General features: G+C 48.3%; 1 protein-coding gene across 2 annotated transcripts in view; it reads right to left on the bottom strand.

The window, feature by feature from the left end:
• The window catches only part of LOC139370727 (plexin-B1-like), a 132,965-nt gene that overhangs the window by 15,041 nt on the left and 103,960 nt on the right, over positions 1-13,964 (bottom strand). For both annotated transcript variants that reach the window (XM_071110382.1, XM_071110383.1), the window contains 14 exons: positions 13,186-13,318; positions 12,256-12,412; positions 9,577-9,685; positions 8,260-8,368; positions 6,779-7,789; positions 6,198-6,332; positions 5,848-5,970; positions 5,156-5,249; positions 4,407-4,573; positions 2,898-3,049; positions 2,569-2,811; positions 2,249-2,425; positions 1,860-2,082; positions 212-457 (listed from right to left, as the gene is read on the bottom strand). In XM_071110382.1, coding sequence (XP_070966483.1) covers positions 212-457; positions 1,860-2,082; positions 2,249-2,425; positions 2,569-2,811; positions 2,898-3,049; positions 4,407-4,573; positions 5,156-5,249; positions 5,848-5,970; positions 6,198-6,332; positions 6,779-7,789; positions 8,260-8,368; positions 9,577-9,685; positions 12,256-12,412; positions 13,186-13,318 — 3,079 coding nt within the window. The remainder of the gene's footprint in view (positions 1-211; positions 458-1,859; positions 2,083-2,248; positions 2,426-2,568; positions 2,812-2,897; positions 3,050-4,406; positions 4,574-5,155; positions 5,250-5,847; positions 5,971-6,197; positions 6,333-6,778; positions 7,790-8,259; positions 8,369-9,576; positions 9,686-12,255; positions 12,413-13,185; positions 13,319-13,964) is intronic.

The following is a 13,964-nucleotide window of genomic DNA, read 5'->3' as shown; positions in this document are numbered from 1 at the left end:
TCCAGGAGACTTCTCTCTCAAGACCAGTTGAGTGGAAAGTAATAAAACAATAAGAATCTTTACATTCTATACCTTTGCCTTGGATTTATAGTACTAGCTAGCAGATAATGCTAACCTTCAGCTGTCAACTGTACATGCTGTTAGCCTGAAAGCTGTCTAGCCTCCCACAGCTAATTTCACAAGTTGAGAGTAGGTAGCGGCTAATGCTAACCTCCAGCTGAATGAAGCTTCCTGGGTTGTAGCGGTAGGGCTTGAGGGGCTCCTGCTGGTTGAGCGGGTGCAGCACAGGGTTGGGCTCGTAGCTGAAGGCCCCCTGGGGGCTGACGGCACCGAACGGGAAGCGCAGGTTGTCCAGGAGGAAGGCAACATCAACCCGCGAGCCCCACGCCGAGGGCCCCACCGCCGGGCTCCGACACAGGATCAGACTGGAGGAGTTCACCTCGCAGCGCTCTATGTACTGAGGGGGTAACGCGTTTACAGTAATCAGATTACTTTAATGAGTAAAAAAGTACTATAAAAAGGGACTTTAAAAATATTGTAATATTATTACAGTTACTTTTTTAAAGTAACACGTGTGCTACCTTTATGTTACTCTAAGAAAATATTTCCCCACCGGGGGCGTGGTGCTTCCATGATCCATGATCTCAACTTGTTTCCCCATTTAGTTTTCGAGCGAGCAGAGAAAGCTTGTTTGGAGAATTGTCATGACATCTGGCCATAAAAATGGATAGAGGGCACACCTCTAATTGCCATCGATCCCTTCTGCAATAGGAGCACAAGTATCTCGGCTTCACCACCTAGTGGCAAGTGTGCCGTCTAGCTACCCAACGGTCGCACTGGAAGGAAAATAAAATCTGTACAGAGGTTAAGCTTCTATTAGGTTTGGCTGTGCGACCTATCACCCATTTCATAGGATGACATAAGTTTAGACTAAAGGGATTTTCTCTTTATAGTGAAAAAAAGAATGAAAAAACTTTTGATGGCAGACCCTCTGAAAACAATTTCCCATTTCCAAATGATCCACAATCATGAAATGATTCAGCAAATACTACTCATTTTGTATTCATTTACATTATCATCGCGCATTCCATAGACACAGGCTTTACATTTCTCGATCAGTGCGCTGGTACATACTGTACGGCTGCAGTGTTGTGGATTAGGCCATCAATTGGGACAACTTGTTTTCTATCAAACCAAAAGAGGGTACATGGAATTATTGATGGTTGACAGGTAAGAAAGGTAAGCCCCCCCCCCCCCCCCGCCTCGTAAATGGAGGAATACAACAGTGCTTAGCCTACATTTCACGTGTGCATAAAAGATTGTCTTGTGTCACGGAGGTGCCATGCTAGGGGTGTGTCCTAGTTCGTATGATATGTACCGCAAATGTTCTGCAAAATTCGGACATAAACGCAGCAGTGAATAAATCAGGCTTACACCATTTAGGAAATCAACGTTTTGACCAAGATGCTTCTGATTGGGTTGAAGATTAGAAGACGTTAGTAGCCTATCTTTGGTAGAGCGTGTGTGGCTCGCCTCGCTATTTCCGACAGTCAAATAAACATTGAGGTTTTCAGATTGTGTTTCATACAAAGTAATATTGTAACATAAGTTACTCCCCCCCCACCCCCCATGTAACAAGTAATATGTGATACTACCTTTTCATGTAAATCCCAACACTGCCCAGGATAGAGGGCAGAGGGGGAGGGAGAGGTGCAGGAGGGGGAGAGGGACGGGAGAGCGATAGGGATTTCCTTGAGTGAGGAACGCCTGACACAGTCAGAACGTTATTCCTTTGAGTAGAGTATTCAGCTATGAATACCATAAAGATGACAACACACACCCTCTCCCTATCCACACACCTGTTTTATGGAGCATAGGGGGTCGCCGGGGCAATGGGGCTCCGGGACGATCCTGCGATGCCTCAGCAGCAGCACCTTGTCCTCAGTCTCTTCCTCCCTTTCGCCTCCACTCCTCCCCCTCTTCCTCTGGCCGATGGACTCATAGGGGGACAGGGTCACCAACATCCTAGGTTCCTGCACCACATCCAGGTTATGACCAGACACGAAGACCAGACGACCACCGCTACAGAGAGAGAGAGAGGGGGGCAATATTGAGTGTCTCCAAGTGTTTCAGTCTAGCTGACGAGGTCTAAGGGTCTTTGCCCCTACTTATGGTCATACCCAATTCTGGGTTTCTGAAATACACAGTTTCGGTGTAGGAGTGGTGCCAAACACACACACACACACACCTGAGGAAGCTCTTGGCGGGCGCGGCCTGGGTGATGTTGGGGTTGGGGGTGTAGCGGTAGGCCGACTCGTGGAGGTGGCGCTGGCTGTCGCCATAGCGAAGCGTCACGCGGTGCTCTCCCGTCCCATTGCTGCTGCCCGTCACACACACCACACTGCCCTCCTGGACCTCCGACGAACTGGGGGGGGAAGAGGAGAGGGAGGGTAGTTGAGAACCGAGAAGTTGTACAATACGGCAAATAGGATCATGTATCAATGGCTCTGTGTGTGTGTGTGTGTGTGTGTATGTGTGTGTGTGTGTGTGTTTTTCATAATCACTCACATGACACAGGGCACTCCTCCCACAGTGACAGTGATGTCAGAGGGGCGTCCCGTGAGCAGGTTCCTCCCAGTGATGGTAAGGGATGATCCTCCCGCCATGGGACCCCTCTGGGGGAACACCTCCATCACAAAGGGGTCTTGGTAACTGAACCTCTGGCTGGAGAGGCCAAACTCTCCCCCGCTCACTTCTACTGACACCTGGCCCATCTTCTCTCCCCCGCTGGCTTCAGTCTTACACACGATCCTACAGAAAACACACACACACAGATTGAAGACAACGCATCCTAGAAATAGTCATCTCACACACACACTCTCATTCACAGTCCTTACCTGGAGGAGACCTCGTAGAGGTGGGGGATGACAGAGCAAGAAACCCCGGCCACACTGACAGAGTGGAGAATGTCCTCAGCCTTCTGGCCCAGGTTGGACCCTGAGATGGTCACCACCGTGCCCCCCTCCACCAGACCTGACAGGGGCTCGATCTAACAAACATATCCTCCAACATAAGCCTCAACAGTATTAAGACATCTATATATATTACACGTCTCTATATATATTACTCATGTCTCTATATATATTACTCATGTCTCTATATATATTACTCATGTCTCTATATATTTTACTCATGTCTCTATATATTTTACTCATGTCTCTATATATTTTACTCATGTCTCTATATATTTTACTCATGTCTCTATATATTTTACTCATGTCTCTATATATACTGCTCAAAAAAATAAAGGGAACACTTAAACAACACAATGTAACTCCAAGTCAATCACACTTCTGTGAAATCAAACTGTCCACTTAGGAAGCAACACTGATTGACAATAAATTTCACATGCTGTTGTGCAAATGGAATAGACAACAGGTGGAAATTATAGGCAATTAGCAAGACACCCCCAATAAAGGAGTGGTTCGCAGGTGTCAGCAGTTCCTGCAAGAGGAAGGCATTGATGCTATGGACTGGCCCGCCCGTTCCCCAGACCTGAATCCAATTGAGCACATCTGGGACATCATGTCTCGCTTCATCCACCAATGCCACGTTGCACCACAGACTGTCCAGGAGTTGGCGGATGCTTTAGTCCAGGTCTGGGAGGAGATCCCTGAGGAGACCATCCGCCACCTCATCAGGAGCATGCCCAGGCGTTGTAGGGAGGTCATACAGGCACGTGGAGGCCACACACACTACTGAGCCTCATTTTGACTTGTTTTAAGGACATTACATCAAAGTTGTATCAGCTTGTAGTCTGGTTTTCCACTTTAATTTTGAGTGTGACTCCAAATCCAGACCTCCATGGGTTGATAAATTTGATTTCCATTGATAATTTGTGTGTGATTTTGTTGTCAGCACATTCAACTATGTAAAGAAAAAAGTATTTAATAAGAATATTTCATTCATTCAGATCTAGGATGTGTTATTTTAGTGTTCCCTTTATTTTTTTGAGCAGTGTATTTTACTCATGTCTCTTTATTTTACTCATGTCTCTATATATTACTCACGTCTCTATATATTACTCACGTCTCTATATATTTTACTCACGTCTCTATATTTTACTCACGTCTCTATATTTTACTCATGTCTCCATAGGACTATAAAATATTATAGTGACGATAAACTGAGCAAATTGTGAAAAACTAAGAAAACTAAGTTAGTCCAGAAGTCGACATCAGCTATATCACATCTGACTTATCTTTGACAACGCTTGATGAGCTAAAATGACAGGAGGACTCAAGTTCAAGTGTTAAAACGTGTCACTAAGAGTAAATCAATGAGCAACAATAAGTCCTGAGCATTGAACTCTTGACAAGGAGGGGGGGGGGGGGGGGAATTCTCACGGCATGAATGACGGGGGCGGGGCAGGTCTGTTCGATAGGCTCGCTGCAGGAGTCTCCGTAGAGACAGGTGGACTGGCCCCCTCCGCACCACACACAGCCGTACTTCTGGTCCGCCGTGTGACACCGGCTACAGTCTGAACGCCCCACTGAACAGTTGTACAGAGTCACTGGGAGGGAGAGAGAGGCAAACTATAGTCAACACACTAAACTACACAGTTGAGTTGAAATGAGTCTCTGTAGGAGAGTTGTAGAGTGCTGAGGGAAAAAATATACATGTTGAGTGTACAGTTATACAGAGTCATTGCGAGGAACAGCGAGAGAGAGTTATACAGATTGTGTGAGAGAGTTTACAGTGTGTTGAATGGGTTTAGAGTTGGGGTTGATGGAGTGTCTGTGAGAGTTTACAGTGTGCTGAATGAGTTTAGAGTTGGAGTTGATGGAGTGTCTGTGAGGGAAAGATGTTAGAGAGTGAGTGGAAGAGGAATACAGTCACTGGGGGAGAGAGTGTGTGTCCGTGAGTGCGCACGGTTGCATGCGTGTGTGTGTGTGTACAAAAATAGAAGACACGGCGTGATAAAAAACATCACACGACCACACTCATGCTACCAGGTCTCTCTGGACCACATATGCTTGATACAGAAGTGAAATAGAAAAACAGGTTAAAAAATATAAATTGTTATGGCTGAGAGCAACAACAGCTGTCTGGGCTGGCGGCAGGTGTTCCTCAGTGCTCTAACGCCGGGGCTCACCATACAGGTCGTGAGCGCTGTCCACGTGGAAGGTGTCCCGCCTCTTCACGTACACCATGGCGTTGTACTCTTCCGCCGGGGCAGAGTAGGAATACTGCAGCGAGAATTAGTCATTAAAGTTTCCATAGAAACTGCAAGAGTACTACAGTTTCCATAGAAACGGGAAGAGTACTGCAGTGGCACTATTCCCTTTAGAGTGCACTATAAGGGTGCCATCTTGCGAGGCAGACAGAGTTTCAATAGAGTATTGAAGTTTCCAAAGAAATGGCAATAAAGTTACCATAGAATCTTCAACATTTTCATGAAAAAAAAGGGGGATATAACAGTGATCAGAAAGTAAACAACTACAGTTGTCAGCAGTGTTTAACACACATTGAATTGCATTTATTTTGGGTAACAGACATACAACAAAGTGTACAATGTGGACCCAGAGGATATCACTTGAAAGTAGTAAGACTCTTGTATCCAAAGAGGTCCTTTAAAGTGTTTAAGTATAACAAAGCCATGAACAAAATCATAATCATATAGGATAAATCCAAAGTCCCATACCACTTAGAATGCACACCAATATATTTCATCATTCTAGGTAATGTAGTGTGGATATTGGAACAGAGACATATTAAAGTCACGGACAAGATTCGACTAAATCGTCATCCAAACGGGCAGTGAGTGGGTATGGGATAGAGTCTGACCTGGTGCAGCTGGCAGGTGATGTCAAAGAGAGACGGGTTCATCTCGTCCATCTCCACATAGGCATCCACCACCACCGTACGGCCCTCGATCACCAACACACACTCGTAGTCCAGGTCTCTGTCCTGCACACACACACACACACACACACACACACACACACACACACACACACACACGCACACACACACACACGCACACACACACACACACACACACCAAGCCAGGTTTAAACGTCAACAGGGGCATTTGTTAATAGATAACTTCCAAAAATTAAATGAAATCCTGACTTTTGTAATTTCCCCAGAACCCGGAGTAGGGGTGTGTGTGTGTGTGTGTGTGTGTGTCTTACCTGGTACAGGTGGAGGTTTCGGGCGAGTAGCGTGATCTTCCTCTCCACTCTGACTGGTAACAGAGGCGAATCCTTGACCTTCTCCACACAGGGGCAAGCAGACGAGCCCCAACTCACATAGGACCCCTCGTCCCCCTACATTCCCAACACACATGTTAGATACATACACACACACTCACAAGGACACACACACACACACTCCAACCAACACAAGCTACCGCAAATTTCTGAAAATCCCATCAACCCATAAGAAATGGACAGTTACACGTTATAAGGATGGTATAGGCTTTTTGATGTAATACTGGACTATTAGAATGGTCTATCAAACAATAAAACATGTGAAAACATTCGCAAAAAAGCAACTGCTCCAGCTTGTGCTGATGCAGCCATTTTTTCAGGTCGATTTCCAAAAGCCAAAGCAATGTCAACAACGAAATCAAAACACAGTGAGGAATAACAAGGGGATAAGGGGACATCGGGGATTCTGGCAATTGGTGTCAGAAGTGGGATTCTAGAGAACTGTGTCCAGTCAAGAGCTGGGACCACGGCGGCCATGGAAGCTCCAGGGAACTCGAACTCACCGGCAGGAAGATGTCGGCCGATTCGTACTGGTAGTCCAGCTCTGAGTCGGCGTCAAGGAGCCGGGGGTAGGCAGAGGCCGAAGGGGAGTGCTCAGCTGCCTCTCCGTCCCCTGAAAGCACGGTGGTGGCCGAAAACGCAACGCTGGTGTCGTTCTCCGCCGTTTTGCCCTCCGTCTCCTCCTCCACTTCCTCCATGGGCCAGAGGAACACGTCCGGCTCGGCTCCCTGGCCCTCCGCCTCAGTGGGGGGGAGGGGCTCTAGTGGGGGAGGGAAGTGGGCTCCCGTCAGGTCTAGGTGGAAGGTGGGCTCCGAGTTGGCCGGTTCCCACAGGGGGAAGGGGGTCGGGAAGGGGTAGCTGCCAGTGGTGGGCTGGACCTCCATGGGGGGCTTGGCCAGAGTCAAAGCCTCGTCCAGTTCCTGAGGGGGGGACGCGGTGACCACTTCCAATGGGGATGTCTCGGGGGGGAATGCCAGGGGGTTTAGGGTGGCGAGATCATCGGACGGCTGCTCGTCTTCGGTCATAACTGTCGCCACCTCAGTTTCCGCGGCGAGCTCCATGTCACCAGGGGTAACCACAGGGCCTTCGGTTTCACTTTCAGCCTCTGCAAAGAGCTCTCCTGTGGTTGTTTGCTCCTCTTTCTCACTGGTGGTGGTCTCAGGCTTGGGCGTTGTAGCCTCGACTAACGTTGTAGGGGGAAGAGTGGTGGGGGCCTCCGTCGACATAGCCGTGGTGGGCGGTGTAGTCGGCTCTGGGGTGGTGGTTGTGGGGACGGTTGTAGGCAGGGTTGTTGTTGGAGGCTCCTCCGTGGTAGCTATGGTGGTTGGGGCTTCGGTTGTTGTAGTCGTGGCGATAGTTGTTGTAATCGTGGTAGTTGTCGTTGTTGGGGGTGCGGTTGCTGTTGTAGTTGTTGGGGGCGCAGTTGCTGTTGTGGGGGCCACAGTTGTGGATGGGGAAGTCGTTGTTATAGTTACGGCTTTAGTAGTGGGAGGAGCCAAGGTGGGGAGTTTAAACTGGGTGGTGGAGGGGGGTAAATGGGGAAGACATGGGGGAGAGGGCGAGACAGAAATAAACAAACTCATAAGTTGACTGAAAAACCCAAATTGGATGTGAAACACGTTGTTGTTAGTGTTACCATCAACGAGGACAAATCTCATGCATTTGGTTGGCGACACACAGGCAAAATGGAGATGATTATTAGTTATATCTGATGTACGCTTGTTTTGGGACATGAGGAGCCGTGAGAAAATGAGTGTCTGGTTATTAATGACTCCCAACAGTTTGTGTTCTCATTAGCGACCTTCTTTCGCTCAACCGGCTACAATTGATCGGCCCCAACCAGCCTTACACTAGGGTGCATTAGGTGGACAAACTCTACAGTGGACAAAATAGCCAGGCTGGCGGTTCCTTTTGCAGAAAGCGCATAGCATGCTGTTTGACCTCTAGCTAACTGACCATTGGTCGCTGTGTGTGTGTGACTTACGTGTTCGTTGTAGATGATGACCCCCTTGTCACAGGTGGGCTTGTGGGTACAGGTGTGCTGGTGGACACACCAGTTGCAGCCCCAGCGACTCAACACGCAACCACGGCAACTAGAGGAGGAACAGTGCAGGTATCAGTGACCATACTAACACAGCTGCAATGAGAGAGTGAGAGGAGGATTGGGATACGAGAGAGCGAGAGAGGGAGAGAGAGAGAAGCAGGGAGGGGGGGGGGGGTGGTATGGAGAGAAAGAAAGTGAAAGGAGGGTAGAAAATAAAATGAAAGGAGACGACGGAAAAATAGATCAATGGGAGGAAGGAGAGGAAGAGCGAGAGCAAGCTTGGGCCAGTGGTAAAAAAAAGGTCATTCATTTAATTGAATAAAGTGGCGGTTCAGAGTGCTCTGAACCATGTACAAGGAAAGGAAAGGAGACGAGAGGAGAAAGAGGGGTAATTGAGTGAGTGTATGTGCTAACATCATAGAGATTGATAGAGTGCTCACCATGGCGTCGCCCATACTATTAGTCTTTTGTGGTCAAGCGTGCCCTCTATCCAACTGAATACGGGCATTACTAGACATTAGAGCTTGACAAGGCACTCCTATCTCCGGATATCCCGCATCTGACACCAACTGTATCCAATGCATTGCTAAGGGTTTTGCATCCGTGTGAAGTTGGCAACTATCACTATCAATAAGGAATAAAACACGCAACGCAGAAAGCAAAAAGTCGAACGAAAATGAACAGATTGATAAAAATGAACAGATTGTTGAATTTCTCTCTGAAGAAACATGGCACCTGCTCCTAGTATTCTGGCTGGGTCCTTTCACTTGCAGACAGTTTTCCTGCAGGCCATATATGGAGATGTCTCTGAGATGTGGTTTTAATATCAACCAGACTAGAGAGCGGAGGAGGCATATGACCACCACATGTGGAGGGCAAGGGTAAGGTGTCTGCAGCCATGAGAGTGAGAGTGAGTGAGTGAGTGGGAAAGGAGAGTACGATAGGTTTAGAATAGGTTTGGAACGGAGCGTGGGGATTGGAAGATGCTATAAGCGGTTCCAAGTGGTTCAGTACAGAGGTCCAACAGACCCAGGTTAATCAGCCCATATGGGTGAAGAAGGGGAGAAAAAGAGAGAGAAAGAGAGAGACCCCTATTGAAGGGGGCAGAAGGGCAGAAATTGATTTCGAAATGAAGAGAGAAACAGAAAGCGAGAGACAAAGGAGACGGGAAGGGCAAACGAGAGTTTGAGAGAGAGAGAGAGATAGAAGGGAAAAAAAGAGAGCAAGAGTAGGAAAAAGAGGGGTGGGCCAACTCACGGCACGCTCCCAGACAGCTGCTTGACGGCGGTACAGTCGTAGAAGGTGAACTCTGTTGCCGTGACGACGACATCACCGAAGCGCAGGGACAGGGTGACCGTGACAAACTCTGAGGAGAGAGCGAAACGGAGAGAAAGAGAAAAGGCAACAACGATAAATCATAAGCAACATTGTGTTTCACTTCACCAGGATCCCTACCCGAACACCGTGCCAAAGCTTTCTGAAACTACTCTGTTCGGGAAGATTTGAGAGACAGAGACAGAGACTTGGCCTTGTCGGTCTGACCGCGTCTTCAAAACAGTGTGAGGAGGGGAGAACGTGAGAGTGAGACATTGCGCCCCCAAATAGTGCCCTATTACCTATTCAGTGCATTATGGGGACTGGTCAAAAGTAGTGCACTATGTAGGGAATGGGGTGCCATTTGGAAAAGCGCCTGAGAGTACGCTTGGCCAAGTGGAGAGTCATAACAGAGCTCTGTAATAAAATCCATCTGCAGCCCCAAAGCCCCCAGACGTAAACATTGCAGAGGGAGGAGTTCAGGTCTGTGGGGCCCACCGTGTGTGAAGTATGAAGCACACTGATTGCACACACAGACACACTTGCACACCTACACACAGACAGACAGACACACACACACTGGCATGTAAATATGGCAGACGTGTATTCCCTCACACACACACTAGCCCATGCACGGAAATATTTTCGGGAGCTGGGTCAATGCAATTGGATTGTATCACTTCACTTAATACAATCTTGAGTCATTTTCAAAGTATCAAGCTGATCTTCCTAATTCTAATCACAGGATAAGAGCGTCTGCTTAATAAATTAATGGTTCAGACTATGAACTAAACCACGATTACATTATGTGAGTAGGGCTGGACTCCCAAGATCCCATTTGAACCCCCCCGCAGATCTCCCACACACACACACACACACACACACACACACACACACACTAACACTAACTCCATATACAAACACACGCAGTCACACACACAAACACACACAGATCTCCCTGTAATACATGTGGGATCAGTGGAGCCCCCCTGTGTGTGTCTATTCACTAATACCCCCAGGCAGACGAGCATAACTACCTAACCCTCACGGCCTGAGAACCACAACAATCCTCCTTGCTCCAGGAACGATGTTCATGGGAACCGAGGGGAGAGAGATAGGGGGATGAGAAAAAGAGTGGACGGATGGAGGGAGGGGAGAAAGGACAGGGGGAGAGGAGTTTCCTGTGTGTACATGCATACGTCTGTCACGCCCTGACCTTAGTTATCTTTGTTTTCTTTATTATTTTGGTTAGGTCAGGGTGTGACAAGGGTGGTTTGTTTAGTTTTTGTATTGTCTAGGGGGGTTTGTATGTCTAGGGGTTTATATGTCTATTGTTGCCTAGATTGGTTCTCAATCAGAGGCAGCTGTGTATCGTTGTCTCTGATTGGGGACCATATTTAGGTAGCCATATGCCTTGGATAGTTTGTGGGTTGTTGTCTATGTATAGTTGCCTGTGTCAGCACTCGTTGTTCATAGCCTCACGTTCGTTTTGAATTAGTTTGTTAAGTGTTCTTCGTTTATTAAAAGAAGAATGTATTCTCATCACGCTGCGCCTTGGTCTCCCCACTACGACGAACGTGACCGAATAACCCACCAAACAAGGACCAAGCAGTGTGAAAAGGAGGAGAAGCATTTAATGGGGAAATGGACCTGGGAGGAAATATTGGATGGGGCAGGACCCTGGACGCAGCCGGGGGAGTATCGCCTTTCTGAGGAGGAAAGAGAGGCAGCGAAAGCCGAACGACGATACTACGAGGAGAAATACCGGAAAATAGAGGAACGGCGACGATATGAAGGTACACGGCGAGCACGGAAGCCCGAGAGGCGGCCCCAAGAAATGTTTAGGTAGCCATATTCATTGGGTATTTTGTGGGTTGTTGTCTATGTATGACTGTGCCTGTGTCAGCACTCGTTGTTCATAGCCTCACGTTCGTTTTGTTGTTTTGTATTAGTTTGTTAAGTGTTCTTCGTTTATTAAAAGAAGAATGTATTCTCATCACGCTGCGCCTTGGTCTCCTCACTACGACGAACGTGACAACGTCCAACTACCCACAAGCGTATACATGCTTGCTTTTGTATCGGCGCTTGATAGTTAACAGTTAATCCCCGTAATTCCTCCGAAATGACTAACTAAAACAAATCGACGGCTCCAAGCACGCAACCGAACCGTCGCAGACTATCCCAGACAAAAAGATAGAAGAGGCTGAATTGTTGCGTGAATTTAAAATCATTAGTTATACCTGCTACCCGGACCGGCGGAGTTGGAGATTACTCCCTGCTGTGTAAACTGGGAGCCAAAGAGGATTGGGCTGCAACACACATCTGCTCTGCAAGGACATAGGATGTCGCTACAGGCTGATCGGCCTGTATGCATGCCTGTATGCATGCCATGCCTGTAAGCATGCCATGCCTGTATGCATGGCATGCCTGTATGCATGGCATGCCTGTATGCATGGCATGCCTGTATGCATTGCATTCCTGTATGCATGCCAGCCAGCCAGCCAGCCAGCCAGCCAGCCAGCCACTTTAATGGACTCATGAAACTCAGTGTGTGTAAAAAAAAAGTATGTAGATGCAGGTTGAATGCCCAGTACATGCTGATCTCACCCCGTTGGTACTCACCTTGTCCTGGGGGCACAGCTGGCACCCTGTGGGGGTCGGGGGAGAGGCAGGTGACGCCCGTGTCGGTGACGGTGGCAGGACTCTCAGTGTCATGGAAGTAACAGGCGTACGAGTTGTCCTCTTCTAGGATGGGCAGGCCCGGGACTGATAGAGCAATCTAAGGGAGGTAGGGAGAAGAGGGGGAGGATGTGAGAGAGAGGGAAAGAGAGAGTGTGAATGAGCTGGCTCGGCTCTGCATTTCAACTAAATCCAGGAACTCAAGGAACACTAAATTGGACCTTGGCTGGATAGAACTGGTTTGAACTTGATAAAGGTTGGTAAGATCTGGATTTATCTGGATATCACAGAGATGTCGTTGAAGGCCTGAGAAACTGAGGAGAGATCGAGTCTCCCTCGAGGAGTTTTGTCACCACTGACAAGCAGCATCTCAATAGTCCAAACTCGCACTCGCTCCCTCCCTCCCACCGTATTGATGTGAGCAGATTAAAAAAAGGCAAATCCTCAAGAAGAATCCACCATATCACCTTCACCTACCCCCCCCCCCACCCCCCTCCCCCTTCCCTCCCACTATTAATCCAAAATGTCAGGTGATATACATATGTACAATTGACATGAACTATTCTGTACAACTGTCCAGAGCCGAATCACTTAATACATGATTTCTACTAGATGTTGAGACGGGGGCAGCTAGCACCGATTCTGATAACCATCTCTGATCTTCGCTCCGACGCTGGAAGTCAAACGAGCAAACACTATGTACAGTGTGGACATAAAGGAATGCACTGTCTATGAGCATGTGCTCGCATACCCATGTACGTGGACACCCATAGACACACATGCAATCGAAAGCATACACACAGAGACACAGAGGCACAGGGGCACAGAGGCACAGAGGCACAGAGACACAGAGGCGTGTTCGCGCACACGTACACGTCTCTTCTCCTCGCGGCTGATGTTGGAGGGGCCGAGGGACTGGATGGTGAGGCACTGCTGCTCCATGTCGAAGCTCCACAGCCACTGGCCCGCCTGAGCCCTGTGTGAACACTGAGACTGCTGGCCACACCTAAAACACACAACCGATTATCATCACACAATACCGTACACTCCTACACGATCAAATCATACCGTAACAGACACGTCATGGCCTCGGTGTCGTATCGCTCGCTATAAAAGGGCAGGATGTAGACGGAGACAGGAGGGGAAGAGGGAGGAGAGGACTATAAGGGCAAGGGGAGGGAGGGAGACAGGAAACGGAGGGACAGAGAGAATGGGAACACGGGAAAGGGAGAGAGTGAAGAGTGAGAGGAACCGGGGGGCGCAAAGAGGCGATGACGCTGACGAAGGCCGAAAGGTTTGTCTATCTGCCTAACCCTGAATGAAATAAATACTAAAAATCCTTGAATCTCCTTTTTGAGCGTGGACCGGCTACACACTGTCGATGGGAGAAATAGAGTGGGGGGAAATGAAGTGAATGTGGAAGGAGGATAGAAAGCCAGGCGAGTTGATAACATTAAATAACATTAGCCGGGGAAAATGGAGAACAAGGAGGGAGGACAGGTGGCCATGGTGCAGGAGATGGGAGAGGGGGAGGAAGGAGAGTGAGAAAGAGACGGTAAAAGAGATGATGCTCTTCATCACTGCATCGTTACTCATAGCAATCCCCCGGAGTGTGGTGTCAGGAAAATAACCTCACACTCAACGTCAACAAA

This window comes from Oncorhynchus clarkii, chromosome 17 (assembly GCF_045791955.1).
Source record: "Oncorhynchus clarkii lewisi isolate Uvic-CL-2024 chromosome 17, UVic_Ocla_1.0, whole genome shotgun sequence".
NCBI lineage: Eukaryota > Metazoa > Chordata > Actinopteri > Salmoniformes > Salmonidae > Oncorhynchus > Oncorhynchus clarkii.
Note: the sequence above shows the minus strand (reverse complement) of the source record. Positions and strands in the feature narration are given on the sequence as shown.